Genomic DNA, 23,723 nt, shown 5'->3' on the forward strand with positions numbered 1-23,723 from the left:
GAATCCGATACGTATCTGATCTTTTCAAATGCGACCTGTGTCTGTAAGGCCAGGTCGCATTCATCCGACCTACAGTTTAAATGAACTGAAACAGAGAGCAGAACACCAGAAAGAACTTAGAAACTCAATGCAAGAAATATATATATATATATATATATATATATATATATATATATATATATATATATATATAGTGAGTCCAAGACGTATTTGATCCCTTGCTGATTTTCTTCGTTTGCCCACTAAAATAGATGTGATCATTCTGCATGTTTAATGGTAGATGTATTCTAACATGGAGAGACAGAATATCACAGGGAAAATCCTGAAAAAAAATTTAAGGAATATATATTAATTCATTTGTATTTCATTGAGGGAAATAAGTATTTGATCCCTCTAGCCAAACACAGTCAATACTTAGTGGCAAAGCCTTTGTTAGCAAGTACAGCAGTGAGACGTTTGTTGTAGTTAACCACAAGTTTAGCACACACACCAGGGGGAATTTTGGCCCACTCTTCTTTGCAGATCCTCTCTAAATCAGGAAGGTTGGTGGGCTGTCGCTTGGCAACTCTGACCTTCAGCTCCCTCCATAAGATTCTCAATCGGATTGAGGTCCGGAGACTGGCTGGTCCACTCCATGACCTTCATGTGATGTTTCTTGAGCCAAACCTTTGTTGCCTTTGCTGTGTGTTTCGGGTCGTTATCATGTTGGAAGACCCAACCACGTCCCATTTTCAGCTTCCTGGCAGAGGGGAGGAGGTTGTCCCTCAGGATTGTACGGTACATGGCTCCATCCATCTTCCCAGTGATGCGGTGAAGTAGCCCTGTACCCTTGGCAGAGAAACACCCCCAAAACATTATGCCTCCACCTCCATGCTTGACGGTGGACACAGTGTTCTTGGGGTCATAGGCAGCATTTTTCTTCCTCCACACATGGCAAGTAGAGTTGAGGCCAAAAAGTTAAATTTTGGTCTCGTCTGACCACAGAACCTTCTCCCAATAACATAAGATAAGATAAGATAAGATAGTCTTTATTGATCTCACAATGGAGAAATTCACTCGTCACATCGGCTCATACAAGAAGGTGCAGAGTAGGGAAGGTGCATTCAATTATATACAGTGAGTCTTCATATATACAATGGATCAGAAAGAATACCAAAAAAATACAAAAAAAAGGAAATAGGAATGGGCATATGATGTCTCATTTACATTCTTAGTGGTCTATATATATATATATAAACATATCTATATACTTAAATATATACATATATCTATGCGCCTACTTACATACGCACCTACGCGTATGTACGTGCATATACATTGTATACATTTGTACATACATACATACATACATACATACATACATGTGGGCTGACTTATGTTCAGGTGATGATAGCAGCAGAAGTCACTACATCAGGATTATTGCACGGGTTGTAGGACAGTGTATTAAATAGATTATTGCACATTGGTTATTGCACGTTAATTATTACAGTTATGGTCACAGTTATAGTGCAGCATTGTAAAATCTTGTAGCAGCAGGAATAAATGACCTACGGTAGCGCTCCTTTTTACACACAGGGTGTATAAGTCTGGCACTAAAGGAGCTGCTCAGCTCCTCTACAGTCTGGTGCAGCGGGTGGAAGGTGTTGTCCATGATGGATGTGAACTTGGACAACACCCTCCTCTCAGCTACTTCCTCCACAGAGTCCAGAGTGCAGCCCAGGACAGAAGTGGCCTTCCTCACCAGCTTGTTCAGTCTCTTTCTGTCCCGCTCTGCACTGCCAGGAGCCCAGCAGACAACAGCATAGAGGAGGGCTGAGGCCACCACAGAGTCATAAAAAGTTTTTAGCAGAGGCCGGCTCACTCCAAAGGACCTCAGCCTCCTCAGGAGGTGGAGCCGGCTCTGGCCCTTCTTATACAGGGCGTCGGTGTTATGAGTCCAGTCCAGCTTATTGTTGACGTGAACACCCAGGTATTTGAAACTCTCCACAGTTTCTATGTCCTCCCCCTGGATGTTCACAGGTGAGTGTGGTGGGGGTCTTCTCCTGAAGTCGATCACCATCTCCTTGGTCTTACTGGTGTTTAAGCACAGATGGTTCTTCTCACACCAGTCCACAAAGTCCCTGATGACCGACCGGTACTCCAGCTCGTTTCCCTCAGACACACAGCCCACAATGGCCGAGTCGTCAGAGAACTTCTGAAGGTGGCAGCTGTCCGTGTTGTAGGTGAAGTCCGAGGTGTAGAGGGTGAAGAGAAACGGAGACAGGACGGTGCCCTGGGGGGCCCCGGTGCTGCAAAGTGCCACCTCTGACTGACAGCCGTGCAGCCGCACGTACTGAGGGCGGTCAGTGAGGTAGTCCATGGTCCAGTCAGCTAGATGTTTGTCCACCCCAGCGTCCTCCAGCTTCCCCCTCAGTAGCACCGGTCTGATGGTGTTGAAAGCGCTGGAGAAGTCGAAGAACATGACTCTCACAGCGCTCCCGGTGGTCTCCAGGTGGGTTAGCGCCCGCTGCAGCAGGTAGATGATGGCATCCTCTACTCCGATGTTGGGCTGGTAGGCAAACTGCAGCGGGTCCAGGGTGGGGCTCACCACAGTGCGCAGGTGAGCTAGGATGAGGCGCTCCATGGTCTTCATCAGGTGGGAGGTCAGGGAGACTGGTCTGAAGTCGGCCGGTTCCCTGGCGTGCGGTGTTTTGGGAACCGGTACCACACAGGAGGTCTTCCACAGGGTGGGCACCACCCCCAGGCTGAGGCTCAGGTTGTAGATGTAGCTGAGGACCTCACAGAGCTCATCTGCACAGGTCCTCAGCAGCCTGGGGGGGATGCCGTCCGGTCCTGAGGCTTTCCTTTGTTTCAGCCTCGTCAGCTGTCCCCTCACCTGCATTGGTGTGACTGTGAGGGGGGAGGAAGGTAGGGCTGAAGGTGTGGATGGGTCAGTCGTTGATCGGAGTGGCGGTGGGGGGGATGGTAGGTCTCTGGAGCGCTGGTGGTTGGAGACATGTGGAGAGTTGAGGGCAAGGAGGGGGCCAGTGTGGGGGGAGTCGAACCGAGTGAAGAATGAGTTCAACTCATCTGCAGTCTTGGTGTCTCCATCTGCAGCCCTGCTGGTCCTCTGCCCGAAGCCGGAGATGTTCTTCAGACCTCTCCACACATCCCTGACGTTGTTCTGTGCCAGCTGCTCCTCCATCTTCTTCCCATAGTCCTTCTTTGCTGCCCTGATCTTCCACTGGAGCTCCCGCTGGACTCTACGCTGCTCCTCTCTGTCCCCTGAGTAGAAAGCCCTCTTCTTCTGGTTCAGGAGGACTTTCAGCTCAGGGGTCACCCAGCGGGGGTTGTTTGGAAAGCATCGTAGCCGTCGTGTAGGCACAATGCTCTCCACACAGAAGTTCATGTAGTCAGTGATGCATTCAGTCAGGCTGTTGATGTCCTCTCCATGAGAGCTTTGAAACATGCTCCAGTCTGTGGTTCTGAAACAGTCCTTCAGTCTCTCACTGGCTTCATCTGACCAAACTTTCACTGACTTCTTCTGTGCCTTTTGTCTCCTCACCAGTGGAATGTAATGGGGAAGCAGATAGACGAGGTTGTGGTCTGAGCGTCCCAGAGGGGGGAGGGGGGCGGAGGTGTAAGCGTCCTTAACGTTAGCATAAAAAAGGTCCAGCGTTTTATTGTCCCTTGTTTTACACGTGACGTACTGGGTGAGCGTGGGGAGGGTGGAGCGGAGGGAGGCATGGTTGAAATCCCCTGTGATCAGCAGGAGAGCGCGGGGGTGCTGTGTTTGCAGATTGTTTACAGCGGCGTGGATCCGCTCACACGCGGCGGCGGCGTCCGCGGAGGGAGGGATGTAAACACAGAGCATGATCACATGGCCGAACTCTCTCGGCAAGTAATAAGGTCTTAAGCTCACTGCGAGAAGTTCAACATCCGAGCAGCATATCTGCTGCTTCACGTGAACATGCGCCGCGTTACACCACCTCTCATTCACAAACACCGCCAGCCCTCCCCCTCTCTTTTTTCCGCTCCCCGCAAAAGTTCTGTCCGCGCGGATAAGTTTAAAGCCGTCCGTGGAGATCACTGAGTCCGGGACAGATCCATCTAACCACGTCTCCGTGAAGCACATAATGCTAGCGTCTCTGTACTTACTTTGGAAACGGGTTAGTGCTGTGAGTTCCTCCATCTTGTTCCGTAAAGATCTAACGTTTCCCGTGACAACCGATGGTAAATAACCTTTCCTCCGCTTCGTCCTCCCGCCCCGACATCCTCTCCGCCTCCTCCGTATTTCTGCGGGGATGTATAGTTTCTCAGCGTGGTGATGAACGGGGCCGCAGCGCGAGGAGTCACGTAGTCCGAGAAGCTGGTTCCTCGTGTAGATCAAGGGACGCTCGGAGTTGCGGACAAAGGGATCTCCACTCGCGGCATCGAAATGTGCCGAAAGTAACAAAAATATAATCAATAGAGTCCCAAAAGTTGGTTTCTTCAGGGCATCCAGGCTCAGAATAACAGGATGGTCTGTTTCACCTCCATTGAGAGCCCCTTTGACACCATAACTGGATTCATGCAGCCGTGTTATTTTTTTTTTGCAGTCTCCTGAGACAATGGTCCAATTACTTTTGGTTCCTTGAAAAATAGTAGAACTGTAATTCCTAAACCCTTGCTCCAATTTGGATGTGAATACTGAAATTATAGCTGAGAGTCTCCACTTTAAGCCCATATTGGTTTAATAATTATATCCTGAATATGTTTTCATAAACAGCTAAAATAACAAAACTTGTGTCACTGTCCAAATATTTCTGTGCCTAACTGTATGTAACATTATTTAGCAATTCATTGATGTCAGTTTCATGTGGTTTAGCTTAAAAAATTAAATAATACTTATCTTTTGCTGATAATATGCCCATTTATGATGCCATCTCTGATGCATTGTAAAAGGATCTATAACTCTTACTATAACTCCTATTATAACTCTTGATTTTTGGGTGTAGCCTCCACTCTACACCTAAACATTTGGTCTCATTGGAATGCATTTTAAGCTCAGAAATCACAAAAAAATTAGAAAATGATAAACTACTACTATGTTGAATATTTTATAAAGCTGAATTAGACCAACTGAAATAGACCTGTCTAAACCTGTAAAGACCCGCCTTGCAAATAGTTAGCTTGCTACAGTTAAACTAGCTGGTTAACACAATTGAAGTACCTGTTCAAAAACACTTTTTGTTATACTGGGTAAAATTGTCCTTCCATCCTGAAAGTAGTCAATACATTATATATTCAGAAAAAGGAGGTTAAAAAAATCTCTGTGGGAGCTGCAGGCCTGTCAAAAGTCTAACCAATCCCTGCCCTTGTGTCTGAAGGGCAGGGATTGGTTAGAGTTTTGTTCCTCCTCTCACCCATAGACATCATACATGTAGACGCCCCGTCGTCGGGTGAGAGGCGTGCCGACAGAGCGGCCATATTAGGTCAGACCAAGCTGCGCTCAGAGAGAATACACGTCAATTCAGGAAAGTGGTATTTTTTGTGTGATCACTGAAGTTTTTTTGGATTGCATCTGATCGGCCAGGAGCTGCAGGCAGGTTCCAGGACTCCGCTTTTTCCAACGTTGGTGGAGTGAAGATAATAGTAAGACTGCAGGCTTGCCAAGCGTCCTTATCCCTCACCGCAGAGCCCTCCTGGTCACGTCGGATCCTGTTCGTTAACTCCAGATTGTGGTGGATATTAATCGTTATCAAGAATGAAAGCAAACTGCTCATTAATTAAGAGAAAGATGCATCTTAGTCTTTGCAATTTTTATTCAAAGGCACAGAGCGTCTCTGTCCCAACGCAGTCCGGAAACACAGTAAGAGGAAAAGGACACACTACACTTTTGTTACATTCTAGTTTAACATAGGGAGTGGGAGTAGTCTTCACTTGGGAACACAGGAGTGCACAAACTGGTATGATCTAGGTCTTATCTAACACAACTCATCTCTGAGTACTTGGTTAAAGAAAACACAATAATTCATCTGTAATTTCACTTGGGAAAGATATGATCAGAGTTACACACATCAATTAAAATTTCCACAACATATCCAATGGAGTGAACTCCATAATTATGTTTCCAAGCTCAACATGTACAAATGCAGGTTGATTGGTACAGTCCTACCACAGCAGATAGTCTATCTACTTTTGCTGATATGATATGTAGATCCTGGTTCCAAGGCTCAAATGGGTTGCCTCGCCATCTACTGGATTCTTCCCATTAGATCTTGATTCATATGCCAAAGACCTGACCGATTTGCATATACTCCACAATGGAATGATGTTACTGCTCTTAATTGTAGTGCGATCAAAGGCTTGCCCGTGACCATCATCGTAGCGCTTGTTTCCTCCACTCCAATGTGGTACTGGACTCCTCTTAAGTTACACCAACTAGAAATAACAGCTGAGGATTTTATTTTGTTCTTGTAAAATTTTTGCAGTAGTGTTGTGGTGTGACTTCTCTGTACTCGGCTTGAGATGAAAAGGAAGTGGAATGATTGCACATGGGAAACAGTGGCTGAACGTGACATCTAACTGACTGCTGCATGTGTATGTGAACTTTGGTTGAGTAACTTAAGTTGCCATGAACTGTCAGATTTTAAAATAAAACATGAAATATTAACAGTCAAATGAGAAATTAATTGTAAAAAAAAACATTTTAATATTCAAAATGTTTGTAAAATAAACATCATGACACTACTACAATTTCAGTGTAGAAATGATTAACTGTTAATCATGTTTAGCTTTTGGTTAAACCATGCTTTGGTTTTTACACCCGGGTTACATATCCTATATAGTTCAAAAAGTTTCCAGCTGAGTCGTATTTAGGGTTTCGATGACCCCCAAGCTCTGATAAAGAAGCTTAAAAGCCGCTAGTCTGATTATAAGTAAAGAGATAATATGTCAGCAAAGTAAAAAATAAACTGGCTAGTATAAAACAGTATAAAACAATATAAAACAGTATAGAAAATATAAAATAAAATTGAAAAAATATGTGATGTAGTGGCACTAACTTTTTTTGAATCATATACGCTTGACTTCTAAATCAGTGGTACCCAACCCTGGTCCTCAAGTACGCCTGCCCTGCATGTTATAGATGTCTGTTCCAGACATCTAAAACATGATTGCATGATGTCCTCTGCAGCCATCAAGTCCTGCAGAAGCCTCTTAATCAGCCCTTTATTCAAGTCAGGTGAACAGGCGTACTTGAGGATTAGGGTTTGGAACCATTGTTCTAGATAAAATGACATGGTCCAACTTCACTGATTTGCAACCTGGGGTGAACATTTTCATAGCTGACATAATCTAACCATGTGACATCTCCTTCAGCAATACATCATCGCCGATGAAAGATGGCAAATCAGACAGGTTGATCCTTTTCATTGGGTTCACTAGAGGCAAGAAGTACCTCCCTCCCACAAGAAGGGATGGAGGAAGGAGGTTAATATAATGGCCCAGTCACTGCTCCCCCACCAACCCCCCAAGCCTTAAATGTTTCAGGACAGCTTGTGAGGAAGAAAGGGTCAGAATCACACCTGAACAATGAATGGGACTAGTTTCTGCATACGGGTGTATGCAGAAACTAGGACATCAAACTTGATGCCCTTTTCTGTATTCCTTCCAATGATGTCATTTCCAAATAAATTCCACCCTTAGTCTCATCAGCTCAAACATAAAACTCAGAGTGGGAAACAAATTACTGCACAGGTTTAATGTAGTATGTCCAACATATGGTGTCCCGTCAGTTGAGCTTTGACTGCAGCTTATTTATGCAGATCATTTCAGTATTTTTCGTTCTACAGTGTTTTAATGTCACACAATGATTCAACACCGGCTGCTTGTTGTATGTTCAGCTGCTAATTAGGGTCCAACATTATTCTGAAGTGATTCTCATTGTATCATGTGAAAATTAATAATTTGCTCTAATACCCCATGGTGGTATCTGCTTATATTATGTGCTCTCCATCATTCATTACATAGCTGTGACAGCTAAAGATGTCAAATGATGTTAAAACATCTTATGTTTACAGTAAATTTACCCATCTTGTATTAGGTATTACCCTTTTGTTCTTTCACAAGTTCAAAGAAACACTTTCTAATCCAAGTTTAACCATCAAATCAGAGAAGTGTTTATAGTCAGATAGGAACATATGGAATTATTATTATTATTATTATTATTAATATTATTATTATTATCCATCCGTCCATCCATCCATCCATCCATCCATCCATTTTCCATAACGCTTCTCAGTCATGGGGTCGAGAGGGGTGATGGTGACTATCTAAAGCGTTCAGTGGATGAGAGGCGGGGTACACCCTGGACAGGTTGCCAGTCTGTCGCAGGGCTATTATTATTATTATTATTATTATTATTATTATTATTATTATTATTATTATTTAGCAGAGTTTAAACAGTCCAGTTTTGTGCAGAGATGTCTTGAATCAAAAGGTTCTGTTTTTATATCAGCTGGTTGTAGTAAATCAGCACCTGTGTAGTCTGAGGAGCAGTATGGCTTATTACTACAGCTCTTACTAATACTATGGTTGCTTACTTAATAATGTGCCACTAAAATAATCATAAGATATATTCTTCTAATAATAAAATAGCATATACGAAACGTGGTGATACTAGTTAATTTCTTGTGTTCATGTCCTAAGTTATTTCTTATATTGTTTTCTGTGTGCATTTTGGTTTAGATTCTTATTTTAGTGATGTCAGGATTTGTCTTCATGAACCCGGACAGAGCACACACACACACAGAGCTGGTCTTGAGAGTTTGTGGAAGGTGAAAACCAGAGTCAGTTACCGGCTGAAGTTGATGATTTGCAGGAGCAGGCTGACTGAAGAAAACCAGAGACGTGTAGCACGGGTAAACAGGAGTTCCAACAGTGAGGTAGAGTTCAGGACTAGACAGGCGTGGTGTGAATGGAGGTTGCAGGTGGAGATTGCAGAAGACCCAGCAACCAGGAACAAACTGAGCTGAGTATTTAAAGAGGTGTGAGCAGGTGGAGCCAGTCACAGGTGATTGCAGCCTGACTGGTGATCCTGTTGGCTGCTAAAAATGATGACAAGTGATAGTGTTTTTCTTTGTTGAGTAGAACCTTTGGTGGTTTGATTCAGCTCACCCTGTGTTCATCCTGTGCTCGTTAGTTACCTCACTGTTCTTTAGCCAGTCTCCTCATTTAACTGTGAATCATTCTGTTGATAGTACTCACCCAGACTTTATGCCACTGCCTTCACCTCCACACTATTTATGCCTTCTTTTTTTATCAATCAATCAATCAATCAATCAATCAATCAATCAATCAATCAATCAATCAATCAGTCAATCAATCAATCAATCAATCAATCAATCAATTTTATTAGTCAACTGCAATTTGCATTACAATCGAAATTTCAGTTCCAGTACAACCGTCCATCACATACACTTAACAAACATTTTGGGGGAACGATTGACTGAGGCCTTGCGTTGCCAGGAACACACCCAGTCGGCCGCTGCTACACGATCGCAAGCCGTGAGGTGCGTTCCCCAAACTGCCCCAGACCCTGCTTTACACGGGGTCCCTAGGCGCTGCCTTGAGATCTGTTGAAAAAAGATTTACACTGGACGAGTGGAGGGAGAGAAAAAAGACAGATGCTGCACAATTTGTGTTTCCACACAAAATGTGAAGCATCCGACAAAAAAAACTAATTTGCACAAAAAGCACAATCAATGACGAGACACATATATGCAGAAGGTAAACATTTGAGTTCTGGTCGGGTAAAGTCATATGTATTTGTGAGCATATGTGTGTCTGGGTGCATGTTGTGTGGAAATCTGTATGTCCATGAAGGCCGTCCTCCGGCAGGCAAGTGTCCTTGATGGAAAGTCTTATCACTCTGCCACTCCGGCTTGACTCCTCCACAGATGTCCGGAGGAATGTGGGGTAGCAGGGAATTTGTGCGATGTCGCCATAACAACCAGGGAGAATTTGATAGCGGGGAGTCCGATTTGAAGAAAACAGAATTTGTTATGATAACAAGCTGACACCAACTTTTCTGTCAGCCTTAGAGTCTTTTCGCCGCTGGCTCCAGGATCCAATATTCCAATAATCCAATCGATGGGCTAGTAACGTTCACACTTCCAGGTTTTATCCCATCTCACCTCTGTACCACAACCTCGGTCAGCTTATCAAGCCGTCCGTTTTGTTCATTCAACGACCTCGTGATCGCGTCGACTGCCGCTGGCAGTCTCATCAGGGCCATATTTACCGCCAGCAGCTTTTGAAGGTGTTGATACATTAAATATCCTCCAAGGCCAAAAATGAGGAATCCAAGTATCATAAATCCGAATAAGTAGACATCTTCGACATCCTCAACAGAAAGAATTGAGAGGCACACCGTGGACCATTTCTGCCACGGGTCCAAGATGTATCCAGCAAAAAAAAGTTCCGTCGGGACAGGCACGCTCCCCGGTCCTTTGCTTTCCAGTTGAAAAAATTTGATCAATAGTGTTGAGAGACCAGCTGACGAGATCCATAATTGCCTTAGAGCTTTCGGTTGCTATGAAGAAATGGCACAAAAGACACAGACGAAGCAAATAGCAGGAGAATGGGGGCAGGGTAAAAGCAGATAAGGAGCTCTGGAGAGCTGAAGAAAAACCGACCGACCTCGAGGAGAGACAGAACAGACATATTGCTGGCTCCTTCTGTTGCTCTTGCCATGGTTTCATGTTCATTGACATTCCCTAATTTTTTTGGTTTCTTCATTATTCACTTTTCTTCAATATAAAAAGCACTCTTAGATTAGAGCTACTGTGGTATTTTAGTTGTGTCCTCTGCCTTCTCAATCCCCAACTCTGTCATGACAGATGACCACTCGCACAGAGCCTGGTTCTGGTTCTGCTTGAAGTTTCTTCCTGTTAAAGGGGAATTTTCCTCTTCACTGTTGCTTTTTGCATGCTTGGTATGAGGGATTGCTACAACACAATGAAAGTACAAAGCGTCCATTTTTGCTACCTGCTCATTCAGGAAGAGTGAACGCTGAAAGTCAATGACTCGATGGATTATTTATTTAGATAAAAAAAATGTTAAGCAATTTCAACAATCTGAATTTGTCTGCAATATTTGACAACTAGGATCAATTTGGAAGTTATTTAATTGACTTGGAATCTATATGATTGGATTGTATTGATGTTTTTTTAATTGTAAAGTGTTGTGAATTGACGCTATATAAACTAAATAGAACCGAATTATCTTGGCACTTCATACAATTCAAAGCTACTAACACATTGCCTTAATATGTGTTAGAAGGAGCTAAGGAAATTTGTTTTGCAACTGAAAGGTTGCTGGTACGAACCCCCACTCCAGCCATCTGAGTTGTGTCCTTGATCAAGAAACATCCCATGCTTTGCCTGCTGACAGTGGTCAGAGGGCCCAGTGACACTGATTGTAAATTTAATCTAATGATGTTTCAGTGAACTACAAGAGATTGAACTGAACATTAACATTTAAAGGTAACTCATAACAAATAGGGTATTAACCTTGATTTAAAGGACCTCAGGGCTTCAGCACTTTTACAGTCTTCTGGGAGTTTGCTGCCAAACTCGCTAGAAACTACTCATCTACCCATCCGATCAGTACATGACCGCCAGCGCCTGCTGGAGTTACGGTCATGTAGTGTTTTTGGATTTGTAACCACTACTACGCTCGATTGTTTACACGGCTTCGGAGTACTCCAGGTGCCAGTCCTGGGGGCCTGCGAGGCGGCGGACTCGACGAGCAGCTCACGCCGGAGGAGGGCCAAGCGGAAGTGATGCAGCCGGCCGAAGAAACGCGGCTGTCGCGGAGGTTTAGCAGCTAAGCTAAAGGCTAACCCCTTAAGATCACCGCTTTCATCAACAAAATAGACCATTTACAACTGGAGCTCTCTGCAAAGAAGAAGTTTAGAGACTGCTGTGCTGTCATCCTGACGGAGACATGGCTTACATCATCAATCCCGGACAACGCCGTTAGCCTGGAGGGGCTAGCTACTTTCCGCGCTGACAGAAGTAAATAACTCAGCGGTAAGACCCGAGGAGGCAGACTCTGTGTTTACATCAGTAACAACTGGTGTAAAAATGCTAGAATAGTCACAAGCTTTTGCTCTCCGGACATTGAGCTCCTGATTATTAGCTGCAGACCCTTTTACCTGCCTAGAGAGTTTACTGTTGTTATCATCACAGCGGTTTATGTCCCTTCCAGTGCAAACACAAAAGAGGCTATGAGTGTTCTCTATCGGACTATCTCTGAGTTGCAATCTGCACACACAGAGGGGGTTTTCATCATTGCTTGGGATTTTAACCAGGCAAATATGAAAACTGTTCTCCCTCATTTCTACCAACGCGTGGATTTTCCAACTCGGGTAGAGAACACTCTAGACTTAGTTTACACAAACATAAAAGGCGCATTCAGAGCAGCCCCTCGCCCCCACCTGGGCTCTTCAGACCACCTTTCTGTGATGCTAATTCCTGCATACAGGCCCCTGCTGATCAGAGCTAAACCTACAGTGAGGCAGGTGAGGGTGTGGACTGAGGGAGCAATGGAGGCGCTCCAGGACTGTTTTGAGTTCTCTGACTGGGAAATGTTCAGAGCTGCAGCAACTTATGAGGACAAGATGGACATTGATGAGTACGCCATGACTGTGTCTGCCTACATCAATAAATGCATTGAGGACATCAGCACCACTAAGACCATCATCACCCAGCCAACCAACGACCCTGGGTTACTGAGGAGGTCCGTCAAGCGCTAAAAGCACGGAACTCAGCCTTCAAGTCTGGTGACAAGGAGGCACTGAGGACAGCGAGAGCCAACTTGAACCGTGCCATCAGGGTAGCGAAGCGGAACCACACTATAGGCCCGTTTACACTACACTTTTTTAATCGAGCCGAGACCAGTCCGAGCTCGGAAACCGAGATAACTCTTGTGTGTAAATGATCAGCAGACTGAACTGGACCGCGCTAGACATAACCGGACCGCGCTAAGTGCAGACCAGTTCCTGAGTAGGTCTCGGACTGCTTTTTTTATCCCGGTTATCTGATAACGAAGAGAGCATGAGCAGACCGCGTCATCCCCTTACAGTCAGCTGACTGTCTGCTGTTTTTCCGTCGTGTCTGGCTGCACGTCCAGATTCACACTCCATTCAGACAAATTTCAGACATTCATAATAATATTAGCTTCCTTACCATGCCACACGATTTCCACAGATGATTCTGCTTAGCAGTGTGATGAACCTCAGTGTCTGTTGTTGTTTCCTGCGTCGGTAAATCCTAATAAGACGTTTGTTTGTCTTATCCATGTCCCAAAAGCCGACTCTGTCTAACCATAACATCCTGAAAGTTACGGATGCCGCCATTTTGATTTGTTTGGTTCCGCCTTCAATCCCAGAGAGCAGCAGTACCGCAGATCGTCACTAGGAGGCAAGGAGCAACCAAGGAACCGGCAAAGTGTGGTGTGTAAACGGTTGTCTCCACTTGGTTAACTGATCCAAGCTCAGACTGGTCTCGGCTCGGCTCGGTTAAAAAAAATGTAGTGTAAACGGGCCTTAAGAAAATCCAGGAGCTTTTCCACAATGCCAGCAACATCAGGAGCATGTGGAAAGGCATACGGGCAATCACTGAAGTTGATGCTGACTTCCTTAACGGACTAAACAACTTCTTTGGGAGGTTTGAGGCACTGAACAGCACTCCAGCAGTGAAAGCTGCTCCCCATCAGGAAGAGGAGGTCCTCTGCCTTGACACAGCCGACGTGTGGAAAACTCTGAGGAGAGTCAACCCACGGAAAGCCCCAGGTCCAGACAACATACCTGGGCCGGTCCTCAAGGAGTGTGCAGGTCAGCTGGCTGGTGTCCTCACAGACATTTTTAACACCTCGCTGGACCAAGCCACAGTGCCTGCATGCTTTAAGTCTGCCTCCATCATTCCGGTGCCAAAGAAACCTCAAGTCACCTGTTTCAACGACTACCGGCCTGTTGCACAGACTCCCATTATGATGAAGTGCTTTGAAAGGTTGGTAAAAGAACACATCGTCTCCAGTCTCCCCCCAACACTCGACCCGTTCCAGTTTGCCTACCGGCGGAACCGCTTCACTGAGGACGCCATCTCCTCCGCTCTACACCTAAGCCTGACACACCTGGAGGAGAAGAACACGCACGTGCGGATGTTGTTCCTGGACTTCAGTTCAGCGTTCAATACCATCATCAGTCAACACCTGGTGGAAAAACTGGAACATCTGGGCTTCAGCACACCCCTTTGCAACTGACTGCTAGACTATCTCGCCTACAGACCTCAGTCAGTCCGGGTCAGACAGAACACCTCTGATGTCATCACCCTCAGCACGGGCTCCCCTCAGGGCTGCGTCTTGAGCCCCCTGCTGTTCACCCTGATAACACATGACTGCGTCCCCAGGTTCACCACCAATGACATTGTGAAGTTTGCAGATGACACAACGATGGTGGGCCTGTTGAGAGACGACAACGACCTGGACTACAGAGAGGAGGTGGAGCAGCTGGTGGGCTGCACCATAGAGAGCATTCTGACCAGCTGTCTCTCTGTGTGGTGTGGAGGCTGCAGTGTCTCCTACTGGAAGAACGTGAGGAGAGTGGTGAGGACAGCAGAAGGGATCATTGGGGCTCCTCTTCCCTCCATTAAGGACATTTCATCTCAGCGCTGCGTGTCACAACCCTGTAACATCATCAGTGACCCCACACACCCCCACCATGGATTGATTTCCCTGCTGCCTTCTGGGAAGAGATTCTGCAGCATCCACTGCAGGTCCACCAGGTTCTGCAAAAGCTTTTTCCCTGTCGCCATCAGACTATTAAACTACTGAACTATAAACTGGACTCTGCACCACATTTGCACATTTGAATCATTGCATCTCTATCTAGCATTACAAATGCTGCTGAACTTAGTTCCTAAATGCACTCTTGCACAAATGCCCTTTGCACAATCAGTCTGCACATACAAATGGTTTTAAAAAACTCACCTGTACACTGTGATCGCACACTGTCTCTTTCTCCTGCATTGTTTACATTGAAAATGTTTATATTTCAATTTTTTACTTTTAATCACTGCTGCACTTTATACTGTAATTTACAAGCTGTATGCAATTTTGTTCTGTACGCACTTTGTGCATACTAAATGACAAATAAAGTTGTCTAAGTCTAAGTCTAAATGCTGCTTCTCCATGTTTGGTTCTGGTTCTGGGTATGCAGAGTGTTGCATGGAGGGTTGGTACACTGACAGCAAGTCTGTAATGTTTTTATTTAACTCAAGAAAAGTTGGCACATCCGTGCATTGATTTCTTCCAAGCATTTAGTCAACACTTGAATGGGTTCATAGTCACTAGGTGACATCATGATGTAGAGCTGTGTGTTATCTGTATAGTTATGGTAACTGATGTTTTCTTAGCACCTCCATAAGTATTTTTTCATTATATTTGCATTAACCATCCAGGTTTGAGATTGAGGTGTTTTTGTTGTGCTGCTTTAGGTCTCGTCTTGCTGATTTTCATATGAACTGCCAGATGACATCTCACACCATCACTAGCTGCCCTTATGACAACTACATTGGCTGCCTCATGTCCTACGTTGGCCTCATTGGTACGTCCACTTCACACTGATTGTCTTGAAATGATGAAACTGATAGTAGAGCAGCCCTAACAATTTTTTTATAAATGATATTCTGGACAATCCCCTTTCGGACAGAATCAGTAATGTATTAGTTAATTCTGCCCAGGTTAGTGTATATCATACTGTTCTTAGTAAAGTAGAAACAATCCCAACAAAAGCATTCAAAATTCCTTTGTGTTTTAAGAAATTGAATAAACATTCCAAGAATCCTAAATTGTATATAATTATATAATTATCTAGTTAAGGTGTTTTACAGTTCACTTTAGGTTGTACTGAAACTGTAGAAAGTGTGTGGAATAATAATCAATGCTACATTTTATGCTCTGAGCACCACTTTTAATATCTAGAGCAGAAGTGATTCAATTCTTGTTCCCCAGCTGGCGTTTATCAGCCTTTTTCTCCTAGACCATTAGTTGAATCTTCAGGTGATTCATTTCTTTTTTGGAAATCATCCAATAATGTTCTCCTCAATTTGCTAAAATCCTCTTTAGCTTTCATCCTGGATAAGCTTCATCCTAATTGTTATTCCCCATCCTTCCTGTGCTCTGTTGGATCACAGGCTCAGATGTAACACCAAACTACAGCGACAACAGCCCCACCAACATCACCATCAGCCTCTGGTGCACTTGCAGAGGGACAGGTCATCAGGAGCAGGACTGTGATACCTTCCACCGGGACTTCACCCACAACACCTGCCTCAGTAAGTCTGGCATAGAAAAAGTGTTGCACAAAGTCATTGTACAAAGATTGACACTATTTTTATAAAGAGGTGTTGCGCAATAGGATTGGTTTATTATTAATCGCAATTCTTATTAATAAGTAATAATGACTCAACTCAAAATCTCTATAGGACAATCGTTCTTTATATATATATATATATATATGGGGATTTATTAACTAAACAGTTCAACTTTATTGTCAACATGAATGAGCAAATAAACTCTCCACTATTCACTAATGTACTGAAAGAATAAAAAAAAGTAAGATGTGAAAGGGATGAATCGATGAGCAGATGAAGAAATATTAAATTATGAAACAGAACAATATGAACAATTAGGCAAAGATAGGGTGACCATATTTTCATTTGGGAAAACCAGGACACCGTGGAGCTGGGTGGGGGGGGGGGGGGGGGGGGGGGCGTACTGACAGCCACGTTATCTATCTTCTGATTAAGAACAGGGCTGCCCGCACTGACGCGGCTCAGGGATTACGTCACACGCAGCGCTGTGCGCAGTGCCCTAGTGCCTGTCAATTTAATGGTCCAATGAAGGTAATTTAAAAAACAGGACATTTCCTTACTTTCTAAAAAAAACCCGGGATGCCCGGGACAGGACGTGAAATACGGACATGTCACGGGAAATACGGACGTTTGGTCACACTAGCAAAGATGCTGAATCCACGGGGATCTGGGGATTGCTGAGAGTTAGCTGCTAAGCTAGTTAGCAGCTATCCAGCTTAGCAGCACGGCTCGGCTAACAGCAGAGACTAGTTAGCTGGCAAACAACAAAAAAGCAACAGAGGCCACTTGAGCTCCCAGTTTGGAAATGGCGCCAAGTGTGTCTGTATGTGTGTGTGTGTGTGTGTGTGTGTGTGTGTGTGTGTGTGTGTGTGTGTAGGGAAACATGAGTCAGAAAGAGAAGGATAGAGGCCTGAAACAGTAAAACCCACTGATCGGCTCTATCTTAAAGCTCATCAGTTTAATTCAATTCAATTCAATTTATGTAGCACCAATTGTCATCTCAAGGCACTTTACAAAGTCAAATTCAATCAGATTATACAGATTGGGTCACATTATTCAGATTGGTAAGAAAATGCCTGGTCATACTGAGCAAGCATGAAGCGACAGCGGAAAGAAAAACTCCCCATTAACGGGAAGGCAAAACCTCCTGCAGAACCAGGCTCAGTATGAACGGTCATCTGCCTCGACCAACTGGGGGTTAGAGAAGACAGAGCAGAACCACAACAAGAGAGACAAACAAGCACAGATTGATCCAGTAATCTGTTCTACATTAGATGGTAATAGTGGATGATGTCACAGCTAACAGAATGCTAGGTACTATGAAGAAAAAAAGAGAGAGAACAAAAAGTTAAAAGCTGAAATGACGACAAGCAATGCAAAATTGGAGAACAGTAGAACTAGTACTAGTCCTAAGTAGGCCTTTTTGTACCCAGGTTTCTGTGAGACAAAATAAATCAATCTGATTATCAGAAATCAATTCATTAACTAACAAAGTCTTTAGAGGGAGCGACCTTACATTTAATAGACCACATTTAATTGTTTTATTTTTTGGTTCAAGTTAAGTCGTATTGATTTTTATTAGATTTTTTTTATTTGTTCCTTTTATATCTGTTTTTGATCTATTCAGTTTTGGCTGAGACTGTCTCAGTAGGGTAATGGGTGGGTAACAGTACAGAAGCTGCAGGGACTATGGGTCTGCTTCCTGGTCTGGACCATGGGTTGTCAGCATTTAGGAGAACTAATAAATCCGGCCAGATTCCTAGAAAGAAGAGCTGCACCATCCAAAGTGGCATGGATACCGTCTCTCCGGATCAGACCAGGTTTTCCCCAGAAAGTTTGCCTGTTATCAGCCACATCGTTTTCAGGACACCACCTAGACAACCATCAGTTGAATGATGACATGTGGCTAAACATGTCATCACTGGTCAGATAAGGCAGGGGACCAGAGAAAATTACAGAGTCCGACATTGTTTTAGCAAACTTACACACCGAAGCAACACTAACTTTAGTGACCTCCGATCGGCATAACTGGATGTCATTACCGCCAGCGTGAATACCAATCCTACTGTATTATCCTTAGCCAGCAGGTAGGATTTGATGTCACCCGTTCTGGCCCCTGGCAGGCATTTAACTATGGTCCCTGGTGTCTCTAGTGCCACGTTTCTGACTATAGAGCTCACAATAATCAGGGTCGGCTTCTCAGCGGGTGTGTCGCTGAGTGGGGAAAATTTGTTAAAAACACAGACAGGTTGGTGGTGACCTTGGGGCTTGAATCTAGAGCTATGCTTCTTATGAACCATCACCCAGCCGGCCTGGTTACCCGGCTGCTCGGGTGCTGCTGCTGGAGGACTGCTACCTGAAGTTACTCGATGTGACTCCGCACTAGCTAAGGGGCGGCTATCAGCTGGTCTTTCAACAGCGTGGAGCCGGGTCTCCAATTCTGACACCCTCGCCTCCAAAGCTACAAAAACACTATTTATTACATGTACCATTATCACTAAAGGAGGAATAACTAAACATCTGACACAGAGAGCAGGAGATAGGGGGAGACTAGCAGGAGATAGGGGAGACTTAAACCAAGTTACTTAAGCTTTGCAGAAGGGGATCTGCAGAAGGGAACCTTTAGCTTGCTGCTGAGTGGACCTATTCAAACACATCCTTTGTGAGGGAAAAACAGAAGGTTAGCTGCTGTTTAGTCAACGTTAAATGGATGAGATACCACCTCCTTGGGGAATTGATGATCAGATTCAATAATGCTGGATTATACGGCCAGGAATGAATGAAGTCTGCTGGCTGCACATTCCACAGGATCTGCTGAGCTGCTTTAGCTCCTTCTTCGAAGATAAAATGTAAAGTGAGATGTGTCGAATACACAGACAGCTAAATCTTGAAAGCTTTCTTACGTCCTTCAAAGGTTAACGAAACCTGCCTGGTAGTTTGGAACGCCGCTCTAAGTTAAGGTCAGCTGTGCTGTGTCTGCCTTTTTTGTGAGTCGACAGCTGGAGACGAGCTGGGGATCTTCTCCGATGACTTCTGGACCGGAAGTGGCTCATCCATGTCATGGTTGGCTTTATGTATTTTGCCCACATGCAGAAGCACACTCGGGAGAAACAGGTGAAGTTTAAAGGTTTTATTTAAGAACCAGGTAACGGGAGGATTCTGCCTCAGCCGAGGCAGCGTCAGGTAACGGTCTGGAAGCAGGAAACCGGGTCGATCACTGGGGAAGAACGGGACAGAGGTTAACTGGGGAAACGTGGGGAGGAACTGGTCTGACTGAGCTGGATCTGCTGCTGGACGCAAGCTTACCACTTGATGGACAGAAGGCCGACCGGGGAGGAAGCAGTGGGGACTCAGCGCTAGCCGTGCGATGGTGGCCACAGGCGTCCGGGAGACCAGTGGGTCGAAGGTGGGGTCGGGTCCGAGCAGCACCGGGGAATCCAGATGTCTAGGACAGCAAGAGGAACCAGGTGACTTTCCGGAGATGGCAGGGTTCCAGGGGAGGGGAACCGACTCAGGAGGAACCAGGAGGTTTGCAGGAGAGACCAACACCAGACGGAAGATGACGATGCTTGGAGCTCCTGCCACGAGAGACTTCACAGGGTCACGAGAGGAAGAGAACTGACACGAGGAGGTACCTGGGAGACACAGAGGTGAGTGATTAGTTCTTCTGGGAAACACAGAGAACGAGTGGCCAAGGCTTGTCTGCATACCACAACGGTAACACTCTGGCATCCTCTCGCTGTCTGCGTGGTGTTTAAGTAGTGCCTCCCGGTGCCGCTCAACCGCCCGGAGGTGTGTGGGCTCCGCCCACCAGTCAACCCAGAACACCTGTGGAAAGAGTCTGAGGCAGCAGAGCCGGCAGCAAGCTGCACGGCCCTGCTGGCTGAGTCCTGACAATCCACCTATATAACTTCTGTCAGGCTCACAATGCATGCTGGAAGGTGTAGTCTGTCAGTCTTTTCTGGTCATGATGGGCCAACAGAGGAAAGGATTAGAATTGGACTGTTCCTGCAGTTAACAGCAAATGAAAATATTCTTTATGATATTTGAAAAATCAGCTGGCTTGCTTGTCATCCTTCTCAAGCAAACAAAGAAAGGTAGGGAAAACATTTTTTTCCATTGATGTGTCTGTACATTTTAAATAGAAGTGATTATTTATTTTTTTACTTAACTATTTCCAGTGTGGTACAACGAAAATCTTTCCATTAAAAACTTGATGACTGGCTGACCTGCCACCAGAGACAATCTAAAGACTGTGTATCTGTGTTTCAGGGCAGGAAGGGTTGCCAGCCAATGCTGATCAATATGTGAAGTTACATTTAATTCCATCTGGGTTCTTAATTGTTTCAAAGCGGGCAAAGGTTGTATAGAAAAAGTAAATGCTGTTTGGAAAAATATTTCTGTTTCAATACTTTTTATAATTCAAATAACATAGTTATAATGTTATTGAGTCAATTTATGTATTTCTATATTAATTGTTTTATTATGTCAGTTTTGGTCCATCCAATCTGTCCATTTGTCCATCCATGCACTTGCTCACTATTTATCATCCCTTCCTCTTCTTTTTTTAAAGGTGCTGAAATTAAAACCTGAATACTGCAGATATTTCTGTCAAATCTTCATGGTGAAATGTTGTATTTCTAACATGTACTAAAACATCAAAGAAGTCTTAAATTTATGCTCCAAAAAGTTTCAAATTTTTACATGAAATGTGCATATGAGCCTTGCCTTTGGCTACGTATTTGAACTGAGATTTAGGCATACAATCATTATTTTAAGCAAAAAAAATCAGTGTACTTAAATTGAACTTTCTGTATATGTACAGATAACTACCATTTCATTAATTTCTGTGATTAGGATTTGATTGGCTAGTCTTTTGATTTATAAAATTAGCTGTTTTTCTTAATTCTCACACTTAGAGAACAAGCTGTGCTTCAAAGGCAGTAAATATTTCAACATTATTTTTGTTGGTACGGTTTCTAAAGACTCCCTGCATTTCCTGAAACATTTGCCAAGTTCTTTATGAGGCTGATATATTACAGTTTGCAGAGCAAATAATGGAGATCAGGTAGATCAAGTGAAAACAGAGATTAAAACACTGTGTTCAAGATCCCAAGATACTTTCTCTAAATATCAGTGACCTAGCTGCATCACGAGCTCTGGGCCTTTCGTCAAACACAAAGCTTCTCCTCTGCACACTAACTGTGAACACAGAGCAGTTGTGTGGATTATACAAACAGGAATATCTTAGTGTATTTGACGTTTCTTACTGAACGGGTGTAAAAACACAGTATTTGATCATTGTGTTTTTTAGTTGAAAAAGAGACCCATTCACTCTCTTCCTGTTCCTGAAACACTGCCTGTTTGCCCTCTCAATCACAACCCCATCAGATGAACGAACATTTTACAGTTGGCTGACAATCAGTTGATTTAAATAAGTTGTGCTAAAACACGGGAAACATAAATGTTAGGCTGGTTCTGCTAAGCAGGAATGTTGTATGGCTGTATTTATTGTCACACAATGTTTTCTTTTCTTAAACTAAATTTAAGAAATAAGAAGGGGTTTCATTTTAAGGAGCTAATGCATTTTGGGTTTTACGATACCTTCAAAGTTGGTGTTACCTTAAAGGTAAAGTGGACAATCTTTTTTGGCTTCGAGTTCTGGGGGAATCAACTCATCAGAATCAGAATATTTTATTTGTCACCACGCCGAAATTTCTCTTTGGCTACTCTGGTTCACATTACAGTTCACATTGCACATAATGAAGGCAAAACAACAACTGACAAACAAACATGCGATGAACATGGGTTACATTTTTTTTTTTTTTAGAGTTCAGGAAAGTCATAGATAAAAACAACGAGGTAAGGTGCTTAATGAACAATGGTGATTGAGGTTTTCATTCAGTGATGATTCAGAGATGGTGTGCAGTAGGCAGTCATATTAAGGTGATTGTAAAGTATGATGGGCTAGTAAAAGTGGAGGTGATTTAAAATTGTTGCACTGCTGTCTCCCATCAGGGGGCAATTGCCCTCACAGCTCTTGGGAAAAAACTGTTTCTAAGTTTATTTGTTTTAGCTTTGATGACCTAATGCTGACCACATGCTCCACCACCTCCCCCTGAATGCAGAGAGGAGTGTGTTCAGTCCTCTTGGACCTCCTGTAGTCTATTATCACCTCATTGGTCTTACTGGTGTTCAGGATCAGGTTGTTCCTGGAGCACGACTGTGTGAGATTGCTTACCTCATCCCTGTACTGGGACTCATTATTGTTGGAGATGAGACCCACTACAGTGTTGTCGTCCATAAATTTCACCACTGTGTACAGCAGAACAGTCCTGGGTGAAAAGGGTGAAGAGAGCTGGGCTATGGACACAACCCTGTGGCGTTCCTGTGTTGAGGATCAGTGGAGCAGATGTGTGTTTCCCTATCCTCACCACCTGGGGTCTGTTGGTGAGGAAGTCACTGAACAAGGAGCAGAGAGATGTGGATAGTCCCATGTTGTGGAGCTTCAGATCCAGCATGTCTGGGAGCACGGTGTTGAATAGGTGTTGGGCTGCTGCAGGTGAGTCAGAGCTGAGTGCAGTGCTAACAAGACAGCATCCTCTGTGGAGCGATTCTCCCTGTAGGCAAACTACAGACTGTTCAGCCCAGCAGGGATGGCGTCCTTGATTTACTTTAGGAGGATTGTCTCAAAGCACTTCATGATGACGGGGGTCAGAGCGATGGGACAATAATCACTGAGGCAGGTGATGATTGGTTTCTTGGGGACAGACATGATAATGGAGGATTTCAAACAGGCAGGAACCTGCAGGGAGAGATGTAGATGTAGATGTGTAGATGTCTAGAAAGACCCCTGCTAGCTGGTCTGGACACAATTTAAGCTTCCGGGATGAAACCATGGGTGGACCTACGGTGTTGTTGGTGTTACATTTTTCAGGGAAGAGGTCCACTTGGTGAAGCTGCAGAACGAGAGGCGGGGAAGATGTTCAGGCTCCCTGCTGCTTAGAGAGTCGAAGCATGTTAAGAAGCTGTTTAAGGTGTCAGGGAGAGCTGGATCATTGCTGGGCTGCTGGTCTCTGTGCTTGTAGTCCGTGATGCCTCTCCACATGTTGCATGGATCATTGCTGCTGAAGTGGTCCCCGATGTTCTGCTTGTGCATTTGCTTGGCCTTCTGGATGCCTTTTTTTGAGATTGCTTCTAGTCCTGATTTAGGCCACTCTGTCTCCAGATCTGAATGCTGCATCCCGGGCCTTCTGCAAGGACCGCACTGAGCTGTCCACCCATGGCTTCTGGTTAGGAAACACTCTTATTGTCTTTGTGGGT

At 44.4% G+C, this 23,723-nt stretch overlaps 1 protein-coding gene across 1 annotated transcript in view; it reads left to right on the forward strand.

Annotated features, from left to right (window-relative positions):
- Window positions 1-23,723, forward strand: part of LOC105918810 (GDNF family receptor alpha-2) — a 476,342-nt gene that overhangs the window by 356,333 nt on the left and 96,286 nt on the right. Inside the window, exons 6-7 of the mRNA XM_036140658.1 lie at window positions 15,522-15,631; window positions 16,221-16,361. Coding sequence (XP_035996551.1) covers window positions 15,522-15,631; window positions 16,221-16,361 — 251 coding nt within the window. The remainder of the gene's footprint in view (window positions 1-15,521; window positions 15,632-16,220; window positions 16,362-23,723) is intronic.

This window comes from Fundulus heteroclitus, chromosome 8 (assembly GCF_011125445.2).
Source record: "Fundulus heteroclitus isolate FHET01 chromosome 8, MU-UCD_Fhet_4.1, whole genome shotgun sequence".
NCBI classification, from domain to species: Eukaryota; Metazoa; Chordata; class Actinopteri; order Cyprinodontiformes; family Fundulidae; genus Fundulus; species Fundulus heteroclitus.